Source organism: Spermophilus citellus (genome assembly GCF_964194105.1).
Source record: "Spermophilus citellus genome assembly, chromosome: 3".
In the NCBI taxonomy this organism is placed as follows: Eukaryota; Metazoa; Chordata; class Mammalia; order Rodentia; family Sciuridae; genus Spermophilus; species Spermophilus citellus.
The window spans coordinates 216,593,390-216,618,217 of NC_138184.1; the positions used below are offsets into that span (position 1 = coordinate 216,593,390).

At 35.2% G+C, this 24,828-nt stretch overlaps 1 protein-coding gene across 3 annotated transcripts in view; it reads left to right on the forward strand.

The window, feature by feature from the left end:
- Nucleotides 1–24,828, forward strand: part of UBN2 (ubinuclein 2) — a 91,212-nt gene that overhangs the window by 21,018 nt on the left and 45,366 nt on the right. For all 3 annotated transcript variants that reach the window (XR_014021297.1, XM_081288483.1, XM_081288484.1), the window contains exons 3-9: nt 1,371–1,472; nt 7,860–7,997; nt 8,954–9,057; nt 11,104–11,593; nt 17,921–17,991; nt 22,344–22,473; nt 24,551–24,669. Coding sequence is in view for 2 of the 3 variants with exons in the window: in XM_081288483.1 (XP_081144609.1) it covers nt 1,371–1,472; nt 7,860–7,997; nt 8,954–9,057; nt 11,104–11,593; nt 17,921–17,991; nt 22,344–22,473; nt 24,551–24,669 (1,154 nt within the window). In the remaining variant the exon portion in view is untranslated. The remainder of the gene's footprint in view (nt 1–1,370; nt 1,473–7,859; nt 7,998–8,953; nt 9,058–11,103; nt 11,594–17,920; nt 17,992–22,343; nt 22,474–24,550; nt 24,670–24,828) is intronic.

Genomic DNA, 24,828 nt, shown 5'->3' on the forward strand with positions numbered 1-24,828 from the left:
AAAAAAGGATTATGGACTAATAAGAAGTTGCAACTATAGTAAAAAAGACCCTATGCCTACCACCCAACTTCTGCCAGTGGTAATATTTTATATAACTGCAGTTACAAAACTAGGAAATAAACATGGCACAATACAACTAACCAGACCACAGACATTATTCTGATTCACCAGTTTTTGATACCATGTGGTTTTTTTGTTGTTGTTTTGTTTTGGGTACCAGTGGTACTTTACCACTGGGCCACATCCCTAACTCTTATTTTAAGACAGAGTCTTGCTAAGTTGCTGAGGCTGGCTTTGAACTTGTGATCCTCTTGCCTCAGCCTCCTGAGTCACTGGGATTACAGGCATAAACCTCCATGCCCAGCTCATTTCATCAGTTTTTGTAGGCACTCATTTATCATTTTCTTGTGTTTATGTGTATGATTATATGACATTTAAAAAATAATTTTAAGAATAGTTTTTAAATTACAGAAAAGCTACAATTTAGAACTGGGCATAGCAGTGCATACTTTCATAATCCCAATAATCTGGGAGGCTGAAGCAGGAGGATCTCAACCTGTAGTCCAGTCTCTGCAACTTGGTGAGATGTTGTCTCAAAATAAAAAATAAAAAGGGCTGGAGATTGTCGCTCAGTTTCCCCAGGTTTAATTCCAAATTCCAAAAAAGTAAAAGTTAAACAAGATAATACAAAGAGTTTTCATATAGTCCTCACCCACTAACATGAATATTTTACATTCATGTAGTATGTTTGTTATAATGAAGGAACCGACATTGATATATTACCATTAAACTCTAAACTTTATTTGGATTTTACTAGTTTTCCTTAATGTACTTTTTCAGTTCCTAGATCCTATCCATGATACCGCAGCTCATTTAGTCTTAGTGTCTTTAGGCTGGTGTGGACTATGACAGTTTTTCAGATTTTTCTTTTTTTTCTTTTTTTTTTTTTTGATAATCTTAACAGCTTTGGAGAACTTATTTAATAGACTATCAATTTGGTCTGTTTGATGTTTTTCTCATGGCTGGGCTAGTTTTATAGGCAGTTGAGAGGAAGACCCACAGAAGGGAAGTGCAGTTTTTATCATATATCAGGGATATGTGCCATCCACTTATCATTGTTCCTGTTGATGGCATCTGGCTGATGTAAAGTTGGGCAGGTTTTCCATTGTAAAGTTACTTTGTTCCTCTTTTCTCACTCTGAGCTGTGAAGGCAAGTTACTAAGTATAGCTACTTATATAAGGTATGGGAAGACTTAACCATCTGCAGGGATTTATTTACAAAAATTATTTGAATTCTTTGAATAGGTCTTTTTAAACTTTATGGAAACAGCATGAGTACTGAATCAGTCTAATGTGTCTGTTTTTTGCAGGGTGGGAAACCCCGTAAGCACCGGAAGGATCGGCTACAAGATTTAATTGACATAGGCTTTGGCTATGATGAGACAGATCCATTTATTGATAACTCAGAGGCTGTGAGTAACATGTCTTTAATATAGCAGCAAATTTATTGGAATAGTAGAAGTCAAGGGTAACTTAACTTGTTCAATGAATGTGTTCGTTTATGCTTTTTTTAAGTTATATATGGACACAGTATTTTTATTTTGTTTATACATTTTTATGTGCTGCTGAATCGAACCCAGTGCCTTATATGTGCAAGGCAAGCATTCTGCCATGAGCCTCAACCTGAGCCCTTGTTTGTGCTTTTTAAAGCCATATTTACTGCTTAAAGATTTTTTAAAAAATTTTAATATTTATTTTTCAGTTTTCGGTGGACACAACATTTTTGTTTGTATGTGGTGCTGAGGATCGAACCCGGGCCGCACGCATGCCAGGCGAGCGCGCTACCGCTTGAGCCACATCCCCAGCCCCTAAAGATTTTTAAAAAAATTTTTAAGGCATACTGAAGACTTAAAATTTTGTAATGTTGGGTTGGCTCACAGTGGGTCATTACACTACTATACTAGACCAGGTTTTGGCAAACATCTTTTTCTTTAAAGGGCCACATGGTAAATATTTTAGACTTTGTGGGCCATATGGTACTGTCACAGCTATTCTGCCATTATAGTGTGAGAGCAGCCACAGACAATATTTAAGCAAATAAATATGGCATTTATAATGAGATGTTTTTGATGAACTCTGATATTCAAATTCTTTTTAAAATTTTTTTAGTTGTAGGTGGTCACAATGCCTTTATATTTATTTATTTATTTTTATGTGGTGCTGAGTATCAAACCCAGTGCCTCACCCACTGAGCCACAACCCCAGCCCCTCAAATTCTTTTAAAATTTATTTATATTTTCTCTCTCTCTCTCTCTCTCTCTCTCTCTCTCTCTCTCTCTCTCTATCTCTATCTCTATCTCTATCTCTATCTCTATCTCTGTCTTGTGTCTGTCTGTCTGTCTCTCTCTCTTTCTCTCTCTGTCTCTCAGGCTAGGGCTCAAACCCAGGACCTCACATATGCCAGGCAAGCACTCTCACACTTGAGTTTACACCCCAGCACTTAAATTTGTGTAATTTTCATGTGTCACAGAATCTTGTAATTTTTTTCTCAACCATTTAAAAAACATGAAATCCTTTTTCTTGGCAGCTGGATTTGGTGGGCAATCATGGTTTGTTGGCGTTGTACTAGATTGTTGTTTTTGATAAGCTGTGCTTGTTCTTAGGTCCTTCAAGAATCACGATTTTAGTAGATGCTTGTTTCCAGATGTGTAGTTAGCAATGATTCTGTCTTCCTCTCTTTCCCAAACTAAGAATGAAAATAAGTTTAAGAAAAGGGAAAATGAGGGCAAAAGAAAAAAAAGGAAAATGAAAAGTTATTATATTAAATTAATGGTTTAGTACTGAAAACTTTATGTTAAACGAATGGTTCTTAATCAGGGGTAAAAATCTGGGGATTTTTGTCTTAACTCAGACTTAATTAGAATTTCTGGAGGTAAGGCTTAAGAGATTTTTGGTGTTGTATTTTTTTGTTATGTTTTTGGTTTTAATAAAATGAATATATATAGTATATTGGCATATTGATTACCATCAATTGATTACTATTATGTTATGATTAAAAAAACCACAAGATAGGTAGGCTAAATTTCTAAGCAATGGAATTTATAGGTCAAATGGTATTTTCATCTTGAATTCTTTTTTTTTTTTTTTTTTTAATATTCCCTTACTTTGGGCAGGTATATTTTGAAATGAGTTTGAAGATGAGACAAAGCAATATTGGTGCCACTGGATTGAACTTGATTTGGCAGACATCTATAAAATACTCTTAATTTTAAAATTGCAGTATGCCTTACTATCACAGTGGTTTCAGCCTCTAATATCAGTCTGTTTTGATCGAATCCTATAGCTTTTCTCCTGAAATTCTTTCTTTTCTAAGAGGAAGCAGGATTTCATAAGGATGGTAGTAATCTCTTGATCATGTAGAATATGAATGAGGGTGTTCCTATTTTGCCTTAGGGAGTATGTTCTTCTATTATTGTCCATTAGTAGAGTAATCTAATCCCTGGGATTATAATATCTATACAGTGTACAGTGATTACTTAGAGTGTGCAGAATGACTCTATTTAACTTTTACACTACTCACAAATTAGCATGTCTTTTGCCTGTGGTTACAGTGCTTTCTTGTATAGTTAGTTGATGACAAAGCATATACAGGCAAGAGAATGATATGATAGGAAGGTCATCCAGCATGATGCATATGGAATATCCTGTCATACTTTAAAATTTTTTTTTTGTGTCCTGACTAACTATGACATATCAATAGGGCCCTTTGGAATAGGGATACCTTTTTCTTTTTAAATATATTTTTATTGTACTAATTAGTTATATATGACAGTAGAATGCATTTCGATACATCATTCATAAATAGGGTATAACTTCTCATTGATCTGGTTGTACATGATATAGAGTTACATGAGATAGGGATACCTTTCCACAATCAAAAAGGTTAACAGCCAGTGTGGTTATGGAATGTTTCAAGAGTCTTGACTGTGATTTGGAACTCAAGGTAGAAGTCCTAGAATCTAGTTCTACATCAGTTTCTAAGTCACCATGTAACCAGGAGCAGGCTTTATAGCATCACTTGGTTTTCTCTACCATTACTTGCTCAGAATTATTCTGAGGCCCAAATAAGGTGATGAATATAAACATGCTGAAGCATAAAGCAAGTACAAGGCATTAGCAATAATGTTAACATTATATCAGATTTCAAAATCTGAATAATCCAAAAAGGAACTCATGGGTAAACATTTATGCATGCTTACATAAATAGCTTAAAAAAAAGGTAATAAACTTTATGTTCTACTGCAGTTTTAGATTCACAGAAAACATAAGCAGAAAGTACAGAGAGCATCCATGTACACCTTGCCCCAAGGCACACAACCTCCTCTATTATCAATATTCTATATCGTAATCATTCATTTGTTGCAATTGAGGAACCTACATTGATCCACCAGTATCACCAAAGTTCATAGTTCACATCAATGTTCCCACCAGATGTACATTCTTTGAGTTTGAACAAATGTATAATGACATGTATCCACCATTATAGTATTATAGTATATAGTATAGTATTACAGTAGTGATACTTCCCTAAAATTCCTCTATGCTCTGCCCATTTATCCCTCCCTTCTCTCCTAGCCTGTGACAGCCATATAACTGCACAGTTTTGGCTTTTCATTACAGTTGAAATCTATAGTATGTAGACTTTTATGAATAATTTTAATTAATAACTTCTTTTATAGCATTTAGACTTTGTGGGTGTGTGCGCACGCGCTAGGGATTGAACCCAGGGCCGTGTACATGCGAGGCAAGCACTCTACCAACTGAGTCATATCCCTAGCTCCTTTGTAGCATTTAGAGTATTTTTAAATACAAACTGACTTTTTCAAGCCATAATTGGCTTATATGTCTATTTAAAGGGTATGACTTGGGGCTGGGGTAGTGGCTCAGTGGTAGAGTGCTCACCTAGCATGCATGAGGCACTGGGTTTGATCCTCAGCACCACATAAATGTAAAATAAAGACATTTTGTCCACCTAAAACTTAAGAATAAATATTTTAAAAAAATAAAAAATAAAGGGTATGACTAGTATTTTTAAAGAATATGACATCAAATAGATTAGGAGTTATTAAAGATCACATAATTTTATTATGTATGTATACGCTTGTTTTTAGAATTTTTTTAGTTGTAGATGTACACAATACCTTCATTTTATTTATTTACCTTTTTATTTGTTCTAATTAATTATACATGACAGTAGAATGCATCTTGATACAACATATATAACTGGAGTATAACTTCTCATTCTCCTGGTTGTATATGATGTAGAATCACACCACTCAAGTATTCATATATGTACTATGGAACCAACCTACATGCCCTTCAACAGATGAGTGGATAAAGAAAATGTGGTATATATACACAATGGAATATTACTCAGCCTTAAAGAAGTAATTATTACCTTAAAGGGTAATAATGTCCAATTTATTCTACTATCCTTACTACCCCCAAACCCCCTCCCCTCCCTTCACTTTTCTCTGCCTAATCCAAAGTACCTCTATTTTACCCTAGCCCCCCCGCTTATTGTGAATTAGCATCTGCATATCAGAAAAAATATTCAGCCTTTGTTGTTTGGAATTGGCTTATTTCGCTTAGCATAATATTCTCCAGCTCCATCCATTTAGTGGCAAATGCCATAGTTTCATTCTTCTTTAAGGCTGAGTAATATTCCATTGTGTATATATACCACATTTTCTTTAACTATTCATCTGTTGAAGGGCATCTAGGTTGGTTCCATAGTCTGGCTGTTGTGAATTGAGCTGCAATAAACATTGATATGACTGTGTCACTGTAGTATACTGATTATTTATTTTTATGTGGTGCTGAGGATTGAACCCAGTGCCTCACATGTGCTAGGTTAGTGCTCTTCCACTGAGCTACCACCCCAAGCCCATATGCTTGGTTTTGATGTGCAGTGGATTTTCCACTTGTGTTATAGGGAAGAAAATTTGAAAGTTACTGCTCTAAAAAAGATAATTTTTGGAAAAAAAAAAGATAATTTTGTAGATAGAGTTGTTGAGTTATATAGTTGGTTACTGACATTTATAAGACAATATAGGTCCTTATTTTATAAGAGGAAATCAAACTATTATACAAGTTGACTTCCAAACTAATTTACTATCATTGCCCTTAACAAATTCTTTTGTTCTGTTTATGAGATAATCCAGGCATCAAACAATTGTAATCTAATTAAATGATTCCTTGTTGTGTTCTCAGTAAACTTTCCACATTTGCAAATTATTTTATAAAAAATGAAAATAATCTGGTTCTAATTAATTTTTAGAATCATGTGCTTATTACTAAAAATATCTGAAAATAAATGCTTTGAAGCATTAAAAATAATTTCACATTTAGGCTGCCAAATTGAAAAAGGAATGAAGGGTTAGGCACAATGGCGCACACCTGTAATCCCAGAGGCCTGGGAAGCTGAGGCAGGAATATTGTGTGTTCAAAGCCATTCTCAGCAACAGCAAGGTGCTAAGCAACTCAGTGAGTCCCTGTCTCAAATAAAATACAAAATAGAGCTGGGGATATGTGGCTCAGTAGTCAAGTGCCCCTGAGTTCAATCCCTGGTACCACCCCCCACCAAAAAAAAAAAAAAAAAATATATATATATATATGTATATGTATATATATAATATCTCACCAAAACAGAATAAGTGTATGATTATAATCTCTTTATATGGTCATTCAGCCATCTGTTTTACTGTGTTTAAGCTTCTCATCAAAAACATTTGAAACCAGGCTGGCATTGTGGCTCAGTGGTAGAGTGCTTGCCTAGCATGTGTGAAGCACTGAGTTCAGTCCTCAGCACTACATACAAATAAATATAAATAAATAAAATGAGGTATTAAAAAATTGATATTAAGAATAGTAGCAGTGAGAATGAAGAAAGAAATAGTGGTAGTGATCCTTAACTTTTTCTCATCAGGTAATATCCTTTGTTAAATATACCAAATGATTAGAACTGACTTTTATTCCAGATAATGAACTTTTTCTAAATTTATTCTATGAACTTCCTCATTGCAGTCCTTTTTTCTTTTTCTTTAATTGATAAATTATAATGCGCATTTTCAGGGGGGTACAACATAATGTTTTGACATGTACATTTTGCAATGATCAATGTCATATCTGTCACCTCAAACATCAATTGTTTTGGTGAGAACATTGAAAACTCCTCTCTTGTTATTTTGAAATATACATTATTATTAACTATAATCACCCTATAGTTTAATAGAATACCATTTCATATTCTTCCTGTCTACCTATAATTTTGAACTTGTTGACCAGCACCTCTCATTTCCTCTTCTGCTACTCCCCCTGAGCATCTGTCTACCATTCTACCCTACATCTCTAAGTTTAGTTTATTTAGATTGCACATGTAAGGGAGATTATATGGTATTTTTCTAGGTTGATCTATGTTGTTGCAAATGACAGAATTTCCTGTTTTTTAAGGCTAAATAGTATTCCACTGTATTAATAGACCACATTTTAAAAATCTATTCATTTATTAACAGACGCTCAGATTATTTTGTATCTTGGCTGTTGTGAATAATGCTACATTGAACCACAAGAATGCAGACATCCTAATTGCTATCCTAACTTCTCCTCCCCCCCATTCATTTCATTTCTTTTAAATTAAGCATGATGCCCTTGGCACGTACCCAGCAGTGGGATTACTAGGTTTGCAGTCAGTTTTGCAGTTGGTTTTTAAGGAAAATGTTTCCATGATGAATGAATGTCTTTGACATTTAGAGTTATAGACAATAAGATATATCTTAAAGTTTTTCCTTTTAATCTAGTATGATGAATTAGTTCCTGCTTCTTTAACAACAAAGTATGGAGGCTTTTATATCAACACTGGCACTCTGCAGTTTCGCCAAGCTTCAGATACTGAAGAAGAAGATATCACAGACAACCAAAAGCACAAGCCACCCAAGGTGAGTTTCTTCAACACTGCAATGCTAAAGGCTAAACGTTAAATTAATAGGATATACCTTTTGAATCTTAACATGGTCCACAGTTGTGAATATAAGGAGAAGTAAAATACTAACCATAGCTCAATGATTATATACTTAATGCATGCTTTAAAATAAAAGTATGTGGATTTGGGAAAATTGGTATTTATATCACAGAATTGTTTTCTTTTACTCTCTATAATGTGGTTTAATTGTCTGCTGTTTTGGGATAAAGTTAAATTTCTAGGATAGGTTAAGACTTGCTGGGCTGGGGTTGTGGCTCAGTGGCAAAGCGCTTGCTTAGCATGTGTGAAGCACTGAGTTCAATTCTCAACACCACATATTAATAAATAAAGGTCCATCAATGACTGAAAAAAAAAAAAGAAGACGACGTGCTATAGAAATGACTGTTGGTAGGGCTCTGGATGTGGCTTAAGTGGTAGAGCGCTCACCTGGCATGTGTGAGGCACTGGGTTCGATCCTCAGCACCACATAAAAATAAAATAAAGATATTTTGTCCACCTAAAACTAAAAAAAAAAGAAATATTAAAGAAAAAAGAAATGACTGTTGATAACTGTTACCTTTCTTAAGATCTAATTAACAAATTCTGTAGAATTGGATATACTGCATTTGGGAAATGAATAATGTACATAGGTAAATGTTTGCTGACATGAGGGCCAAAGGCTTACTTGTACCAGAATCATCAAAATGCATGTCAAAAATTCATATTTGAAGGCCCTGTTCTAGAGAACTGAAAGTGCTTATGGACCCCAAGAACGTGCACTTGAAGCAAGTAATGCTATTACATTTTGACACTTGAGAAAAACCACTGCTGACATAAAAAAAAGAGAGCATTGATATTTAAATAAATGATGCATTCTTAAAATAAATTTTAAAATAAATAAATAAATGGTGTATTATTTTATCATTTTTGCAGGTTCCCAAAATAAAAGAAGATGATATCGAAATGAAGAAGCGGAAACGGAAAGAGGAAGGGGAAAAGGAGAAGAAACCAAGGAAAAAAGTACCTAAACAACTGGGGTAAGTGGAACCCAATAAGAGAACTACTGTCATAGTCTGTTTCTCCTTTTAGAATAAATAAATTAATGAAGGTTCACCACTAATTAAGAGTAGCTAAGTCTAATTTAATATTTATAAATAGTAGTAATTTAGTTATGTTTTAATGATATTTTGTTATACATTAATAACTGGAAGGCATTGTCATTTATGAGACTCATGATGTTTAAGATCAGATTTTTAGAGTAGTACATTGAGCATTTTGCTCATTACAGTTTTTGTTTGTTTAACCAGCAAGAGCTAGTTTTAAAAGATGGCATAAAGATCCAATTACTTTCTTTTAAAATTTTTTAGTTGTAGATGGACACAATACTTTTATTTTATTTATTTATTTGTTTGTTTGTTTGTTTGTTTATTTAATGTGGTGCTGAGAATCAAACCCAGTGCCTCACACATGCTAGGCAAACACTCTACCACTGAGCCACAACCTCAGCCCTCAAATAACTTTTTTTTTTTTTTTTTTTTTTGTGGTACTGGGGATTGAACCCAGGGACTTGCCCATGTGAGGCAAGCAGTCTACCAACTGAACTATTTTCCCAGCCCACTTTTTTTAATCTTTTGGTACTAACACTAAATTTTGATGTCTGGGATTAAGGATTAGCAGTAGCCTATATATGAACAATTTATAGTTGTTTTAATATTTAAAAAAACAAATCATGGCCTGTGGATATAACCTAGTGGTAGATCACTTGCCTAGCATGTGGGAGGCTCTGGGTTTAATCCCCAGCACCACAAAAAAAAGAAGAGGAGGAAAAGGGGGGGAAAAATGTCATTGATTCTATCCACCACACCCTTGACAGTACTAGCGATCGAACCCAGAGCCTCACACATGCTAACCAAGAAATCTAACACCGAGCTACATCCCCAGCCCAATTTAGCTATTCTTAATGCTTATGACTTTAGATGACATATTGCTGCTAAAAAACAAATAGAATTTTTCAAAAGCCTTAAGTCAGCTGGACTGGTGGCACATACCTATAATCTTAGCAACTCCTGAGGTTGAGGCAGGAAGGTTGAAATTTTGAGAGCAACCAGGGCAATTTAGTCCCTGTTTCAAAATTAAAAAATAAAAAGGGCTGAGGATCTGGGAATGTAGCTCTGTATTAGAACACCCCTGGGTTCAATCCTTAATACCGAAAATAAATCTTACATCTGAAGAATAAAATATTTGTATGATATAATTAAAAATTGGCATTGTCTCTACTTCTCAGTAGCATTTTTCACAGATAGAAGGGAAAAACTTATGAAAATCTGGGTTTTCTGTCCCTCCTTAGCAGGGAGGAACATCTGCATCCGAGGCTGTCTGTATCCAAAAGATTGATTTAGGGAGGTATTTCTCCTCTCCTAAACATGGGATTACTGTTGTAATCATGACCTAGAGTCATTAAGAGATTAGGGGGAGAAAAATTGGGTGCATTAATAATGATTATCTTTAAAGGTTTCTTTTTAACTTTTTTTTTTTTTTAAGTTTTAGGTGGACACAATATCTTTATTTTATTTATTTTTATGTGGTTCTGAGGATCAAACTCAGTGCCTCACATGTGCTAGGTGTACCACTGAGTTACAACCCTAGCCCACTAATGGTTATCTTAAATATTCATTATTTACAAGTAAACCTTTTGTGAAACATAAGCTATAAGTAATACCTTTTATTGTTTTTTTTCAAATTATAAATTTTTTAAGTAAATATTTTTTCTTCTACACTAGGACTGTTGTAGGTTTGGGGTGTATAACAAATGAAACATTGACCTCCCTTCAAGTACTAATAGTCTTTTAGATTTTGTAGCACATGTAGAAACATCTAAGCCATGGGATTTGGAAAAGATTTCTAGATGAATCGATAGCTAAATTGAGACCTTTCCCTATGGTTCATGTAAGGAGGTTATCATTGAGAATTACACATATCCATATCTGGTTGCCAACATGGCTATTCCTAGAGTGGAAAATGAAAAATGATCAGAAGATAGTTAAAGTTATATGTAGCCTCACTGATCGCTTTTTTCTTCACAGAGTTGTGGCTCTAAATTCACACAAGTCTGAAAAAAAGAAGAAACGATATAAAGATTCTCTTTCTCTAGCTGCCATGATTCGAAAATTTCAGAAAGAGAAGGATGCATTAAAAACAGATTCTAACCCCAAAGTTCCTGTGACCTTATCGACCTCCTCACTTACCAAGCCTCTTTGTGCTGCTACAGCATTGGGGAATGACGTCCCAGAATTAAATCTGAACAGCACTGATCCAGAGCTCCCCATTTTTGTTAGCACAAATGAACACGAATTGTTTCAGGAAGCTGAAAATGCCCTAGAGATACTGGATGATTTCGACTTTGACAGATTACTGGATGCTGCTTCTGATGGTAGCCCCCTATCTGAATCAGGGGGAGAAAATGGAAATACCACCCAGCCAACCTTCACCTCTCAGGTTATGCCTAAGGTGGTACCTACACTCCCAGAAGGTCTACCTGTACTTCTTGAAAAACGCATCGAGGACCTCCGTGTAGTAAGTGTAATAATTCTCTTGGTTTTTATTTGCTGCACAAACATAGTAATAAAAGCTTCATTTTTAAAGACAAAAATTATTCCCTGTAATCCCAATGCTCTTGTAGCAACAACTTTTTAATATTTTTTTAGTTGTAGATGGACATAATACCTTTATTTTATTTTATTTTTTGAGAGAGAATTTTTAATATTTATTTTTTAGTTTTTGGCGGACACAACATGTTTATTTGTATGTGGTGCTGAGGATCGAACCCAGGCCGCACACACGCCAGGCGAGCGCACTACCGCTTGAGCCACATCCCCAGCCCCCTTTATTTTATTTTTAAGTGGTGCTGAGGATCGAATCCAAAGCCTTCTACATGCTAGGCAAGCACTCTACCATTGCGCTACAACCCCAGCCCTAGCAACAACTTTTAATTTTCCATATTCCCTTTTAGACATTGGTTCTCCACATAGGCTTTTTCTCTTAAATTGAAATAATTATAGTTACAACATGGGAATAGGTGATTCTTTTATTATTTCAGTTCACCTTACAAACTTTTGCCTGGGGGTACTGGAGATTGAACTTAGGGACACTTGACCACTGAGCCCACATCCCCAGCCTTATTTTGTAATTTATTTAGAGTCAGGGTCTCACTGAGTTGCTTAGTACCTCACTTTTATTGAGGCTGACTTTGAACTCACGATCCTTCTGCCTTAGCCTCCCTAGCTGCTAGGATTACAGGCGTGTGCCATCGTGCCCAGCCGCCTTATAAATATTTTTTCACATAGATTTTATGATTTTTTATTATCTACATAGTCATGTAAAGAAAATAGGGCATCCAGGTATAGTGGCACATACTTGTAATCACAGCAGCTCTGGAGGCTGAGACAGGAGGATCACAAGTTCAAGGCCAGCCTCAACAACTTAGTGAGGTCCTGACCAACTTAGTGAGATCCTATCTCAAAAAGTAAAAGGGTGGAGGATGTACATCACTGGTAAATTGCCCCTGGTTTAAATCCTCAACACCCCCTCCTTCCCCCCAAAAAAATAGACCAAAGAAAGAAAGAAAGAAAAACACTGCAGAAATGTACCTGAACTTCTTTCTTTGGTCAATGTTGATTGACATCCAGTTTTTATAACCTATTTTCCCAGCTAATCAGTAGTATACATGCCTTGTGTTCCCAGTAAGACCAAGCTAAGAGCTTAGCCAGGTACTTTAGCACCTGCCTATAATCCTAGCAACTTGGAAGGCTGAGACAGGAGGATCACAAGTTCAAAGCCAGCCTTAACAACTTAGCCTCAAGAAAAAAATAAAAAGGCCTGGGAATGTAGTTCAGTGGTTAAGGATCCCTGGGTTCATTCCCTGGTACCAAAGAAAAAGCTAAGAGCTGAGACTGGCCTGTCATCATAGATTCCTCTCCACATCAGCTTGGATTCATAATCTTCATTGGTTTAATTAGCTGCAAATCCAGTTATATCTTACAAAGAGAGATAATATTTTTTATATTAAAAATGTGCCAAATCTAGCTTAAAATGCTTTCTGATTATTTTGACATGTTTATTTGTTGAACCTATGCCATAGTTTAGTCATTGCAGAATTTTTTTTATTACATTCTTAAGATCCCCATTATCTTACGTTTCCTACCCCGAGCAGAAATAATCATTATAAAACAGCTATTTTTCTGTATTTTAATCTATACATCCTCAAATATGTTATTGCTAAAAATTATCATTAATGGTATTGTAATATTTAAACTATTTTATACCCTTCTTTTTCCTGCTAGGATTTCTCCATTCTCCATTTCTCCATTTATTTCTCTCTTTCTAAATATATATTTACAACTCAAGAAATATCTGAGGGAAGCAAGAGATTTACCTAATTTTTCCTACAACTGGCTCTTGGATTTTATTAATCAATTCTATTATTTTTCTGTATTGTTTCTTCTAAGGTAATGACTTACTAATTGCTTCCTCTCTATTTTTTACTTGTTTTATACCCCATCATGAGTCCAGGATTCAGAGGAAATATGTTAAAATATCTCATTGTCAATACTTCTTTTAGTTGTAACTTGAGTTTGCTATCGCTTTTGCTGTTTCATTCGTAAGATTATGATGGCTGCATCTTTAGTGCAGTGATTATCATCAGAAGGCTACCCTTTTGGTCCAATTAATGCTTTTTACCTTCAATTTAATTTTGTATGATTTTACTGTAGACCTCTGTTTATTTTTGCATGGTATAGCTTTTCTCATTTGTTGCTTTCAGCCTTTTTGAAAAAGTTACTTTATTTTAGCTCTTTAAAAAAATTTGCTCGTTGACCTAATCTTAGGGTTTTTCTTTTAATATTTTCAATGTTTCTATGAAGTGTAGTATGTAGTGTCTGTTTCCCTTTTAAGAAATGTAAGTGGAGATAGATCAAAAAATGTGGTCAAAGTAATAGAATTTGTAAGTGTTAGAGCCAGAGTTTTTAAGCAGTGGGATTTGCCTGACTCCAAAGTACATGCTTTCTTTTCCCCCTATTTCCCCATTCCTGAATTCTTCATTTTTTTATAGGTTTTTAAAAGTGCTAGTGATGTGATACAGGTTTTTCAAGATGTAATTATTAATAATAGCTTCTGAACTGTGCGTGGTGGCACTTGCTTATAACCCAGGAACTTGTGAGGCTAAGGCAGGAGAATTGTAAGTTCTAGGCCAGCCTGGGCAATTTAGTGAGACCCTGTCTCAACATAAAAAAATAAAAGGGCAGAGAATGTAGCTCAGTATCCCTCAGTTCAGTCCCCAGTATTGCAAAAATAAATAAATAATAGCTACTGTTTATTTAGTAAAATTCGATGCTATGTACTGAGTATGGTACTGCTGTGCCCCTATTGCCTTATTTTACTTATTGCTGAATACAGTCCTCCCAAGAAACATGTGAGCAAATGCAATGTTTTTCCATTTAATAGATGAGGAAACTAAGGTTCAATCAAGATGGTTAAGTAATTTGTCCAAGGACACAATTTTTAAATGGCCAAGCCAAAATTCAAAATTAAGTTTTAAAGCCAGGACCATTACACTTCGTGCTTACATGTTGCCTACTGGGTTATGCGCTACTTATCTCACTTCAGAAACTAATTAGTTAGTGATGAGTGTGTCCAACTTTGTAAGGTTCTGTCATATCTTTTAAGAAAAAATATCTGACTTGTAATAGCCATTTGAAGGTTAACATGGCTTTTTCCTAAGCCCTCATTAGGAAATTATCAATAAATAAGATTCATTTTACTTACGGATACCTGTGAATTCTCTGTGTTTTTTTTTTTTTAACATGAAATGGTACTTTTCTTCAAGAGATGAAAATTCATCTTCAGCTCACATGCCTCTGATAAACAGTTTGTTCTTATACTATTCTCCCTTTGTAATATTCTTCCAATTTCAACCTCTTGACTTTGATTTCCTTTCTTGAAATTTGGCTTTTATTCTGACTTTCTTTCTATATTTTTGCCTCTGTATACATCTAGTCTTCATCCTGTCTTAAGAAGCATGTCTCCAAAACTTATCTCTTCTACTTATAGCATGTAAAATTTTCGAATAATTTGATAAATTGACAGTCACCATATGGTTTGATCAAGTTATTGAATTGTTCTCTTTTAATGTTTTATATCTTTTGGATTTTAAGATGACCTATGTCTAATTTCCTCAGGAAATTTTGCCACAAATGATTATGACAGAGTGTCCAGATTTAAAAAACATTTTGTCTGGTCATCTGGTTAAAATGGGAAGCATTGATGAAACGCAGGAGCTTATACCTTGATAATAATCTTGACTAGTTTTTTCATTGTTGTTAATTAAGTAAAACCCAGACTGGCTTTTCCAAACCAATGTCTTTATGTGCTAGGTGGCAGTGTTCACAGTTGACATCAGAAGGCTTCAGTTCGAATGAATCTTTGACCCACAACTTAGTAACTTGGCCATTTCATGAAACCTCTTTTAAGGTTTAAGGTCTTTGTGTGTAAGATGGGAGTTATAATACCAAATTCCTTGGCTGTTATGAGGATTAAACATGGTAATAATTATAAAGTATATAATAGAGTGCGAGGATACAAAGTTAAATAGCCGCACCCTCAAAAAGTTTATTCTTTAATAAATAGAAATAGAAACAAATATGTCTAAACCCACAGTTTAAAGCATCAGTAGGTTGTGAAATCACTTTAATAAACAGTAGTGCCAGAGCCAGGCCCAGCGGCCAGTAAGTACTGATTCATGACAGTTTTTATACATTGCGACTACCAGATGACTATCTAATTTTCTAAAACTAGATTATATTAATGTTTTTAAGGTTGTAAAGTTTAAATTTCATCAGAAATTCATAAAGTTTAACTTTTTATCAAAATTTCTCATACCTATTTTTATTCAAAGGAAATAAGTCTATTAACTTTAGGTTTTTTTAAGTACATCATGAAGAGAATGTTTGTTTGTTTGTTTATTTATTTATTTATTTAGTATGGGGATTGAAACCAGGGACACTTTGCCACTGAGCTAATCTCCAGCCCTTTTTCTTTTTTGTGATAGGGTCTTGCTAAGTTGCTGAGGCTAGCCTTGAATGAAGTCCTCCTGGCTTAGCCTCCTGAGGCATTGGGATACTTTTATGCCTCTGATGGTCATTGAATCTAAAAATAGGCAGTGCTGGTTTATTATTACATTGCTTCTTTTTAAATATTGAATGTCCCTTTGTCAAACCATCATTTGAATGGGTTTTTAAAAAATTTTTTTAAATTTTTTCCCCAACAATCACTATCAGTTCCATATTACTGTATTTATTCACTACATGTTTAGCTTTTAACTTTGTCTTAGAGATTCCAACTCTACTAGTGCTTTTATTGACCATATAAGGTTAATTTTTTTTATACCGATTGCTCCTAACCACACATTTGATCTGGATCATTGGTTGTATTCTAATGAGAAATCTTGATAGAATTCCATGTATTCTATTTATAAAAGTTTGTCATTGACTCTGTAACTTAAAAGCAGAATCACATAGAGTCTCTTGAATTCAATGAGTTTGCTCATAAAAGTCTGCAGCTTCTTGTTGAGTTGATCATATGATTAGACTTGATATTTCTTTGAAATAATCTATAATATTTCTAAATATCTTTGTTTCTAAAGACCTTTTGTCTTAAGGAAATTGATCTTTCATTCTTTAATATTCTTAACAATCACATGAATTTTATCTGTAGTAGTCTGAAAAATGATTCCCCAAAGATATCCATATTCTGATCCCTTGAACCATTTATGGTAAAAAGGAGATATAGGTATGAAGTTAAATGTCTAGAGATGGGGAGATTATCCTGTGGGCCCTAAATGCAATCACATGCAGTCTAGAAGAGGGAAGCAGGAGGAAATGTGATGTATCTAGAGAAGTCCATGTTAAGGGCCGAGCACAGAGATTGGAGATATGGTCCTTGAAGATTGGAGTGCCGTAGCTGCAACCAAGGAATGCTGGCAACCATGAGGAGCAAGCTGTCCTCCATAAACTTGGTGACTTAAAACAACAGAGGTTTGGGCTAAGATATAGTTCAATTGGTAGAGTGCTTGCCTTGCATGCACAAGGCTCTGGGTTCAATCCCCAGCACCACAGGAAAACCCCAGAAATTTAACTGGGCACAGTGACACACATCTGTCATCCCAGTGATTCAAAAGACTGAGACAAGATTGAAGGTTTGAGGCCAGCCTCAGCAACTTAGCAAGACCTTGTCTCAAAAGCACCCATGGGTTCAATCCTCAGTGCAAAAAAAAAAAAAAAAAAAAGAATTATTCTTTTTTTTTTTTTTTTTTTTAAAGAGAGAGAATTTTTTTTAATGTTTATTTTCTGTTTTTCGGCGGACACAACATCTTTGTATGTGGTGCTGAGGCTCGAACCCGGGCCGCACGCATGCCAGACGAGCGCGCTACTGCTTGAGCCACATCCCCAGCCCCCAAAATTATTCTTAATCCCAAGTCCAAAATCAGGAGACTGAAATTCAGGTGAAAGCAGGGCTACACTCCAGAGGCTTGGAGCTGCACAGCCCTGCTCACCCCTCAGTTTCAGCCCAATGACATGACTTTGGGCTTTGGACTGTTTATTTAGTCACCTAGTTTGTGATAATTTGTTACAGTAGCTGTAGCAAACTTATTAATCATACACATATCCAGTTGAATTTGGATCTCTCAATTCCTGATTGTGGATCACAAATTTATGTGGTATTGTGTACTCTGCTGTTAAGAAGTTCCTTTTTCTTTTGTTTTCTTTTTTTTTCTCCCCATTAGGTAGTTCATCTCAGAGTTCTTGTATATTATGAGTTATATTGACAGTCTTTCTTATGTTTCTCTAGGCTGCCAAACTTTTTGATGAAGAAGGAAGGAAAAAATTCTTTACACAGGATATGAATAATATTCTTTTAGAGTAAGTATTTCTCTTTTTAGTACTAAAATATCTTTAGACTTATTCATTTCAAAATATAGCTGGAGGGACTGGGGTTGTAGCTCAGTGGTAGATCACTTGCCTTGCATGCGTGGGGCACTGAGTTTGAATCTCAGCACCACATAAAACCACATATAAGTAAATAAATAAAGATATTGTTTCCATCTACAACTAAAAAAAATACTTAAAATAAATAAAAATACAGCTGGAGGGAGGCTGAGGCAGGAGGATCATAAGTTTGATTAGAATTCATACAAAATTTTATAGCCAAATGCAAAGTGTGGGTCAATAAAGAAATCCTGATTGTAGGATAGGATGGAAGTAACATGAAAGTGACAGATTGGAAAGGGGAAGGTAAAGGTTGATATATAAATTATTGATACTGATTGCAGTACTGGAGATTGAAACTAGGGCACTCTACCTTTTATATTTTTTATTTTGAGAAAGGGTCTGGGCAGGTTACTGAAGTTGGCCTGGAACTTGTGATCCTCCTGCCTCAGCCTCCAGAGTAGCATATATTATAGGTGTGTGCCACCATGCCTATCGTAGATTATGTTTAGATCAGGTTTTATACTTAGCTAATTTTATAGGGTAAAATTATTTGATAGTTATGAACCTGTAGGTTCTGAGGTTATGGTCAAATAAGCTATGCTTTTAAACTGTTGGCTCACATTTTAACCATTGATAACAAGAACGAAGTGTGTAATTGACTTCAGGCAGAAGTAGGCGCAAAATGATCTGATGAAAGCAGCAAATCTAGCTCCTTGGATGAAAATAACATATGACGTTATAGTAGTGCACACCTGTAATCCCTGTCACTCTGGCAGCTAAGGCCGGAGAATCACAAGTTCCAGGCCAACCTCTGTAACTTAGCAAGCTTATCTTAAATTAAGAAATAAAAAGGACTGGGAATGTAGCTTAGTGGTAGAGTGCCCCTGGGTTCATTCCTGAGTACTTCGGTGATAATGATAATGATGATCACAATGATAATGATAACGTATGCTTACTCTGATGGTTTATAACATCATATGGAAAGATTCAGGACAACAACATGAAATACTATGAATCTGTCTTTTAAATAAATACATGATGTAAACAGTTTCTTGTGAGATCTAAAGAAGGATCAATTGACTGATTAGTTCTAATTACTATTTGTAATTAATTGTAATATCTTTATCCGGTATTGTTTAAAAATGAACTCAGAAAATATGTAACCTGGTATGATGCTAGTATTTGTCAGAGGAGTTTCTTTTTTCTGTCCTTTATTTTAGCTAGGTTGATATATTTGCCTGGAGACTGGCAAATGCTTTCTTTCTGAGTCTCTACCTTTTACCTACCTCCCTTTCAAACACCAGATAAACAGTGCTGCTGTTAGTCATCAGAGCTGTCCCAGATTCCATAATCTGGGGTCTGACTAGCTCTTCTTTTTCTTTCCACCTGAAAGCCCTAAGTGTAGTAGATCAGCTCTTGTGACTGAGACTGTTCTTTTTGTTTTACTCTTCTGTGAGACAGAACAAGTGTTTCTCCCCTGAGAGAATCAAGAGACTATCCTTGGGACATGTCATCTCAAATAAGCAGACTGTTGACATTCCACTGTTAGGCTTCTATTTTTAGTCCTCCCATGTCTATCAGGAAACAAATTTTGGAGTTTTGGGGAGCCACCTACTTTTTTTTCCACAGAAGGTGTGCTTCCATTTCCTTAAGCCCTTAGGTTCAGAGTTGAATTTCCCTTTAGTTACATTATTCTATTATTCTCTCTGGCCTCTCTTTGCACTTTCCTAAACGAACATGCCTTACTTCTGTGGACTGCTCGCTCGCTCTCTCTCTCTCTCTTTTTTTTTGGGGGGTACTAGGGATTGAACCCAGGGGTGCTTTACCACCAAGTTAAATTCCCAGCCCCTTTTATTTTTTTATTTTGAGGTAAGTTCTCATTAAGTTACTTAGGGCCTCACTAAGTTGCTGAAGCTAGTCTTTTTTAAAAATTTTTATGAATTTAATACTTAATGCATTCTGAAGCTAGTCTTGAACTTGTTCCTCATGCCTCAGCCTCCTGAGTTGCTGGGATTACAGATGCATGCCACTATGCCCAGCCTGAGTTGCTCTTCAAGAGAGGCATACAGTGATTTCGGGGGTAGTTCTCCCCGTGAAATTGTCCAGGTATATTGGCTCTGCTTCACCATTGCTTACTTATGCCTGGGAGGAAAAGAGATCAGTTAGTTAGAATGGGGAACCCTTTTCCTTTTGCATAATTGAATTTGACCTGAATCTACAAATACACAACATGCTGACTTGATTTTCTTCTCTATTACCTGAAGCAGGAGTTGCTGATAAATCATGATACTCTTTGCCTGTGATCCTCATTCACCCTAAACATTCTGTTTAACAAATTGCTCTAGGTTTATACCATCAGTCCTTTTGTACACTTAAAATGAAATCTATCTGCCATCTCTTTGTTAGATGTTCCTTTAAGGAAGAGACATCAATGAGTAGTGACTGGAATCTCAGTATAAAGGGTTTCTCTTGAGAGTCAGCTCTTCTTGTATCTTAGTTAACCTCTTTGGAAACCACTGACTTTTATACAGAGGTCCCTTACCTGGAATCTCTTAGTACTTGGAGTTTCTATTTTAATTTTCAGCTTCAAAGAACTTTCATTAACAGGACAAGGGTAGAAGGCCTTCTATCCAGAGTCTAGACTTTTAGTGAGGATATAATCTCATGATGTTATCTAAACACATGTTATCTGACCACATAATGCTATCTAACAAATGTCTATACATAGAACTCATGATCATAGTGGTTGTTTACCATGTGAACCTTTAATTTGACCCCCTGGTTCTTGTAGGTCTTAAACTTCTTCCATTTTTTATTTTCTATTTAGCTTTTCTAATACCAAGAATTTTCTACTACCAATTCCAAGGAGTATAATTTTTCACATCTCATTTTAAATGAAATTACAATTTGTCTATGGATATACTTTATATGATATGGTTTCTTTTCTTCCCAAAAAACTATTAATTTAATCCTTGGATACATCTTACATTTGTGAAAAGTACTTCAAAGTCTGTCTTTATCTTCTCTTATAATAGAATGTAATGATTTGGACATAGTTTTTGCCAAGAGCCCCAATTTTTTAAAAAAAAATATTTATTTTTTAGTTGTAGGTGGACACAGTATAGTTCATTTTTATGTGGTACTGAGGATTAAATCCAGTGTCTCATGCCTGCTAGGTGAGCGCTCTACCAGTGAGCCACAGCCCCATCCCCAAGATCTCAAATTTGATCATGGTCTTCAAATTTATCTGTTCTTATCTTTATTCAGTGGTAGTTGCTAGGTAATAATGTCTTCCATCTTGAAAGAGACCTCTGCTATTGGTAGGTTTGTCCTGCCCAGAATAGAACTTTTGCAGCAAACTTCCTCCTCGTCCTCCTGCTGCTGCTTCTTCTGCTGCTCCTCTACCTCCTCCTCATCCTTCTCCTCCTCCTTTTCTTCCTCCTCCTTCTCGTTCTCCTCTTCTACTCTCTTAGCTAATGTATTAAGTAGAAGTAGAAACTGGAAAATTATAATAAGTTGAACAAACTATTAAATATGTATCTTATAATACCACAAAAAGGGAAACAAAGACAGATAAAGTATTTCATGTCTATAGCTGGGGGAGGGTATTTTTTTCTGAATCTCTACTTTTTTCAACTTCCTTAAAGAAAAAAATATTCTAGGAATTAAATGAAACTGTGTCACTGGCTGCTATAGTGATTACCAGGGTGTGGAGGGCTGGCATAATATCTCTTTGAAGAAATGAACTTTTGGTTAACCCCAAAATACTTGATGCCTGTCATCAAAAAAGTATTGCCAGGGCTGGGGCTGTAGCTCAATGGCAGAGCACTTGCCTAACATGTGTGAGGCACTCTGTTTAATCCTTAACACCACATAAAAATAAGTAAAATAGGGCTGGGGATGTGGCTCAAGCGGTAGCGCGCTCCCCTGGCATGTGTGCGGCCCGGGTTCAATCCTCAGCACCACATACAAACAAAGATGTTGTGTCTGCCGAGAACTAAAAAAAAATAAATATTAAAAAAAAATAAGTAAAATAAAGGCATTCTACCCATCTACAACTATAAAACATTAAAAAAAAAATGTTGCCAGCTTGTTGTGGTCATATAAACTTTACTCTGAAGTTAGACTCACAGACTGTTTTCTGTAGTTTTACTGTTTATTGGAAAGGGAGGTAAATTCTATGAAAAATATTGTCTGGGAAATCATGGGAGTATAAATTGAGAACAACAATCAGCCTTTGCCACCTAAAAAAATTCCATACTGTTTGTTGTTTTTATGATCAGCATTGAGTTACAGCTACAAGAATTAGGCCCTGTTATTCGTAGTGGTGTCTACTCCCATCTTGAAGCATTTGTGCCATGCAATAAAGAAACACTGGTAAAACGGCTAAAGAAGTTACACCTCAATGTCCAGGTAAGAGGAACAGTAATAATATCTGCCTTCGAGGTTTCGTAACCTACAAAATGAGAATTATTTCTAGTTAGGGTCTTTGTACATTAATTGCTTTATATCAGATTGAACATATTGAACATATTTAATAATCATTGCAAGATATTGAAGGTATTTGGATTCCCTGATAAATAGTTACTTCTTCAATAATTGATAGGTCTCTATGAGAATGTTTCCTAAGGCTGGTCAGTGTATAGAAAGCAAGATCTGATAAGCATAGGATTCTTTATACACGTAAATTGAGAGACATAAATTCTTTCTCAATTCAAAGCAAATTAATGAATGAATTTAATTATAATATCTCAGATTTTGTGCCTTTACCTGGCTTTTTCAAACATTGGCAGTTGGAGGGAGCTTGCTGTCATAATTGAAATGGCAGAAATGGGTGGGGGGGGGGAATTAGAAGTAGGAAAACAAGTTTTCTATCACATAGTTTGAATCCCTGAACATTATATTGTTCAGTTTTTTTATTTTTTGAGCTTCATATAAGGTGTACTATCTGTTTTCTTCTGCAGCTCACTGTTTAACACTCAACATTATGTGCTTCAGATTTATGTTTGTGTACATACAATGGAAATCTATTAATTTTTTACTGCATGCAATTAGAATGTATATAGTGTTCTATTGTATGAATATATCCCAGTTAATTCCAGGTAGATGGTCTCAGCTAAATAATTCTTCAAAAATAATCATCCAGGAACCATGATACTGAATGTTGACATTTAAAAATGGGGTATTATAGCAAAATGGGTTGTTATAGCAGATAGTCATGTGCTTCGTAATTATTAATTGATATATATGGGATAGGTTAAAATGATTATTAGTAATAAATTTGTATTCTAAAAAGTCATCTCTACCAAAAAGCACCTTTTATAAACAGTTGTTTTAGTGCTGTGGATGTAGCTCACAGTAGAGTAGTTGTCTAGCATGTATTAAGCCCTGGGTTCAATCCCCCAGCACTGCAAAAAGATTAAAAAAAAAAAACCAAAAAATTCTATTGTTTTACTAAAGGAAAACTAAGTCTTAAAATATTTCTGCACCTATGATAGTGATAAAAATATGTTTTAAATAGTTACCTATGTTATTTTGCAAGATTGAAAATAATAAGTTGGTTGATTAGAGCTATTAGATTAAAAACCTACTTGTTTTCCTTTTTACCCAGAACACATATGGATAAGAGTCTCCCAGTTTCCTCTTTCACTTTGGCCTTGAGCTTGCATTTCTGCTTACAGCATAAGACATAATTACTAACAATAACCAAGAGAACAGGATGCCAACATCCTGTTGGTAACTACTCAAACAAGATCATGCAGATAGGGCTGGGGCTGTAGCTCAGTGGTAGAGCACCTGCCTCGCACGTGTGAGGCACTGGGTTCAATCCTTAGCACCACATAAAAATAAATAAATATATTTTGTCTATCTACAACTAAAAAAAAAAAAAAAAAAAAAAGATCCTGCGGATCATATATTCCAGTATTCCAGAGAACTGTCTTCTTTTTGGAGTGCTTTCCCATTGTAATGGGGACTGTCTAGTAATCTGCACAATGTAGATTTCATCATTTGTATTATAAAGTATATATAATTTAAAACATTTTTTTTTTTTTTTGTACCAGGGATTGAACCCAGGGACATTTTGTATTTCATTTAGAGACAGGGTCTTGCTGAGTTGCTGAGGCTGGCTTTGAACCTCATAATCCTCTGCCTTAGCCTCCTGAATCACTGGGATTATAGGTGTTGTACCACCACACCCAACAACATGGGGCTTTTTAAGAATGTAAAGAAATACTACTAATAGTTTTGCAAGGACAACAAGTAAAAGCTGGGACTCTCCTTGGCAAACTGGGAAATTTTTCATTCTAATTTTATATCCAGTGTTAATTAATAAAAGCCAGTGCTATTGAAGAAATGTCCATATTTAGATATGCTAACATTTCAAATCTGTAATCAATACTTGAAACATAAATTTCACCTTTTAAGAATCTGTTCATTGAATAAATTTTGTTAAGATATTTGAAAAACTTTCAGTATGTTTTTTTCTCAGGATGATCGTTTAAGAGAACCTCTGCAAAAACTGAAACTGGCTGTTAGCAATGTTATGCCTGAACAGCTATTTAAATACCAGGAGGATTGCCAGGCTCGTAGTCAAGCCAAGTGTGCCAAGTATGTACCCCTTCTGTTTCGACAGGCTTTCCTATTTGAGAAACACTTTTAGCTGTTAGGGGTTGGTCTTGACAGGACTTCATCATCAAGTACAAATCCACATACACCACTGAATGATAAATTGAATATTTTCTAAATGATATGTTGCTACCTCAACTG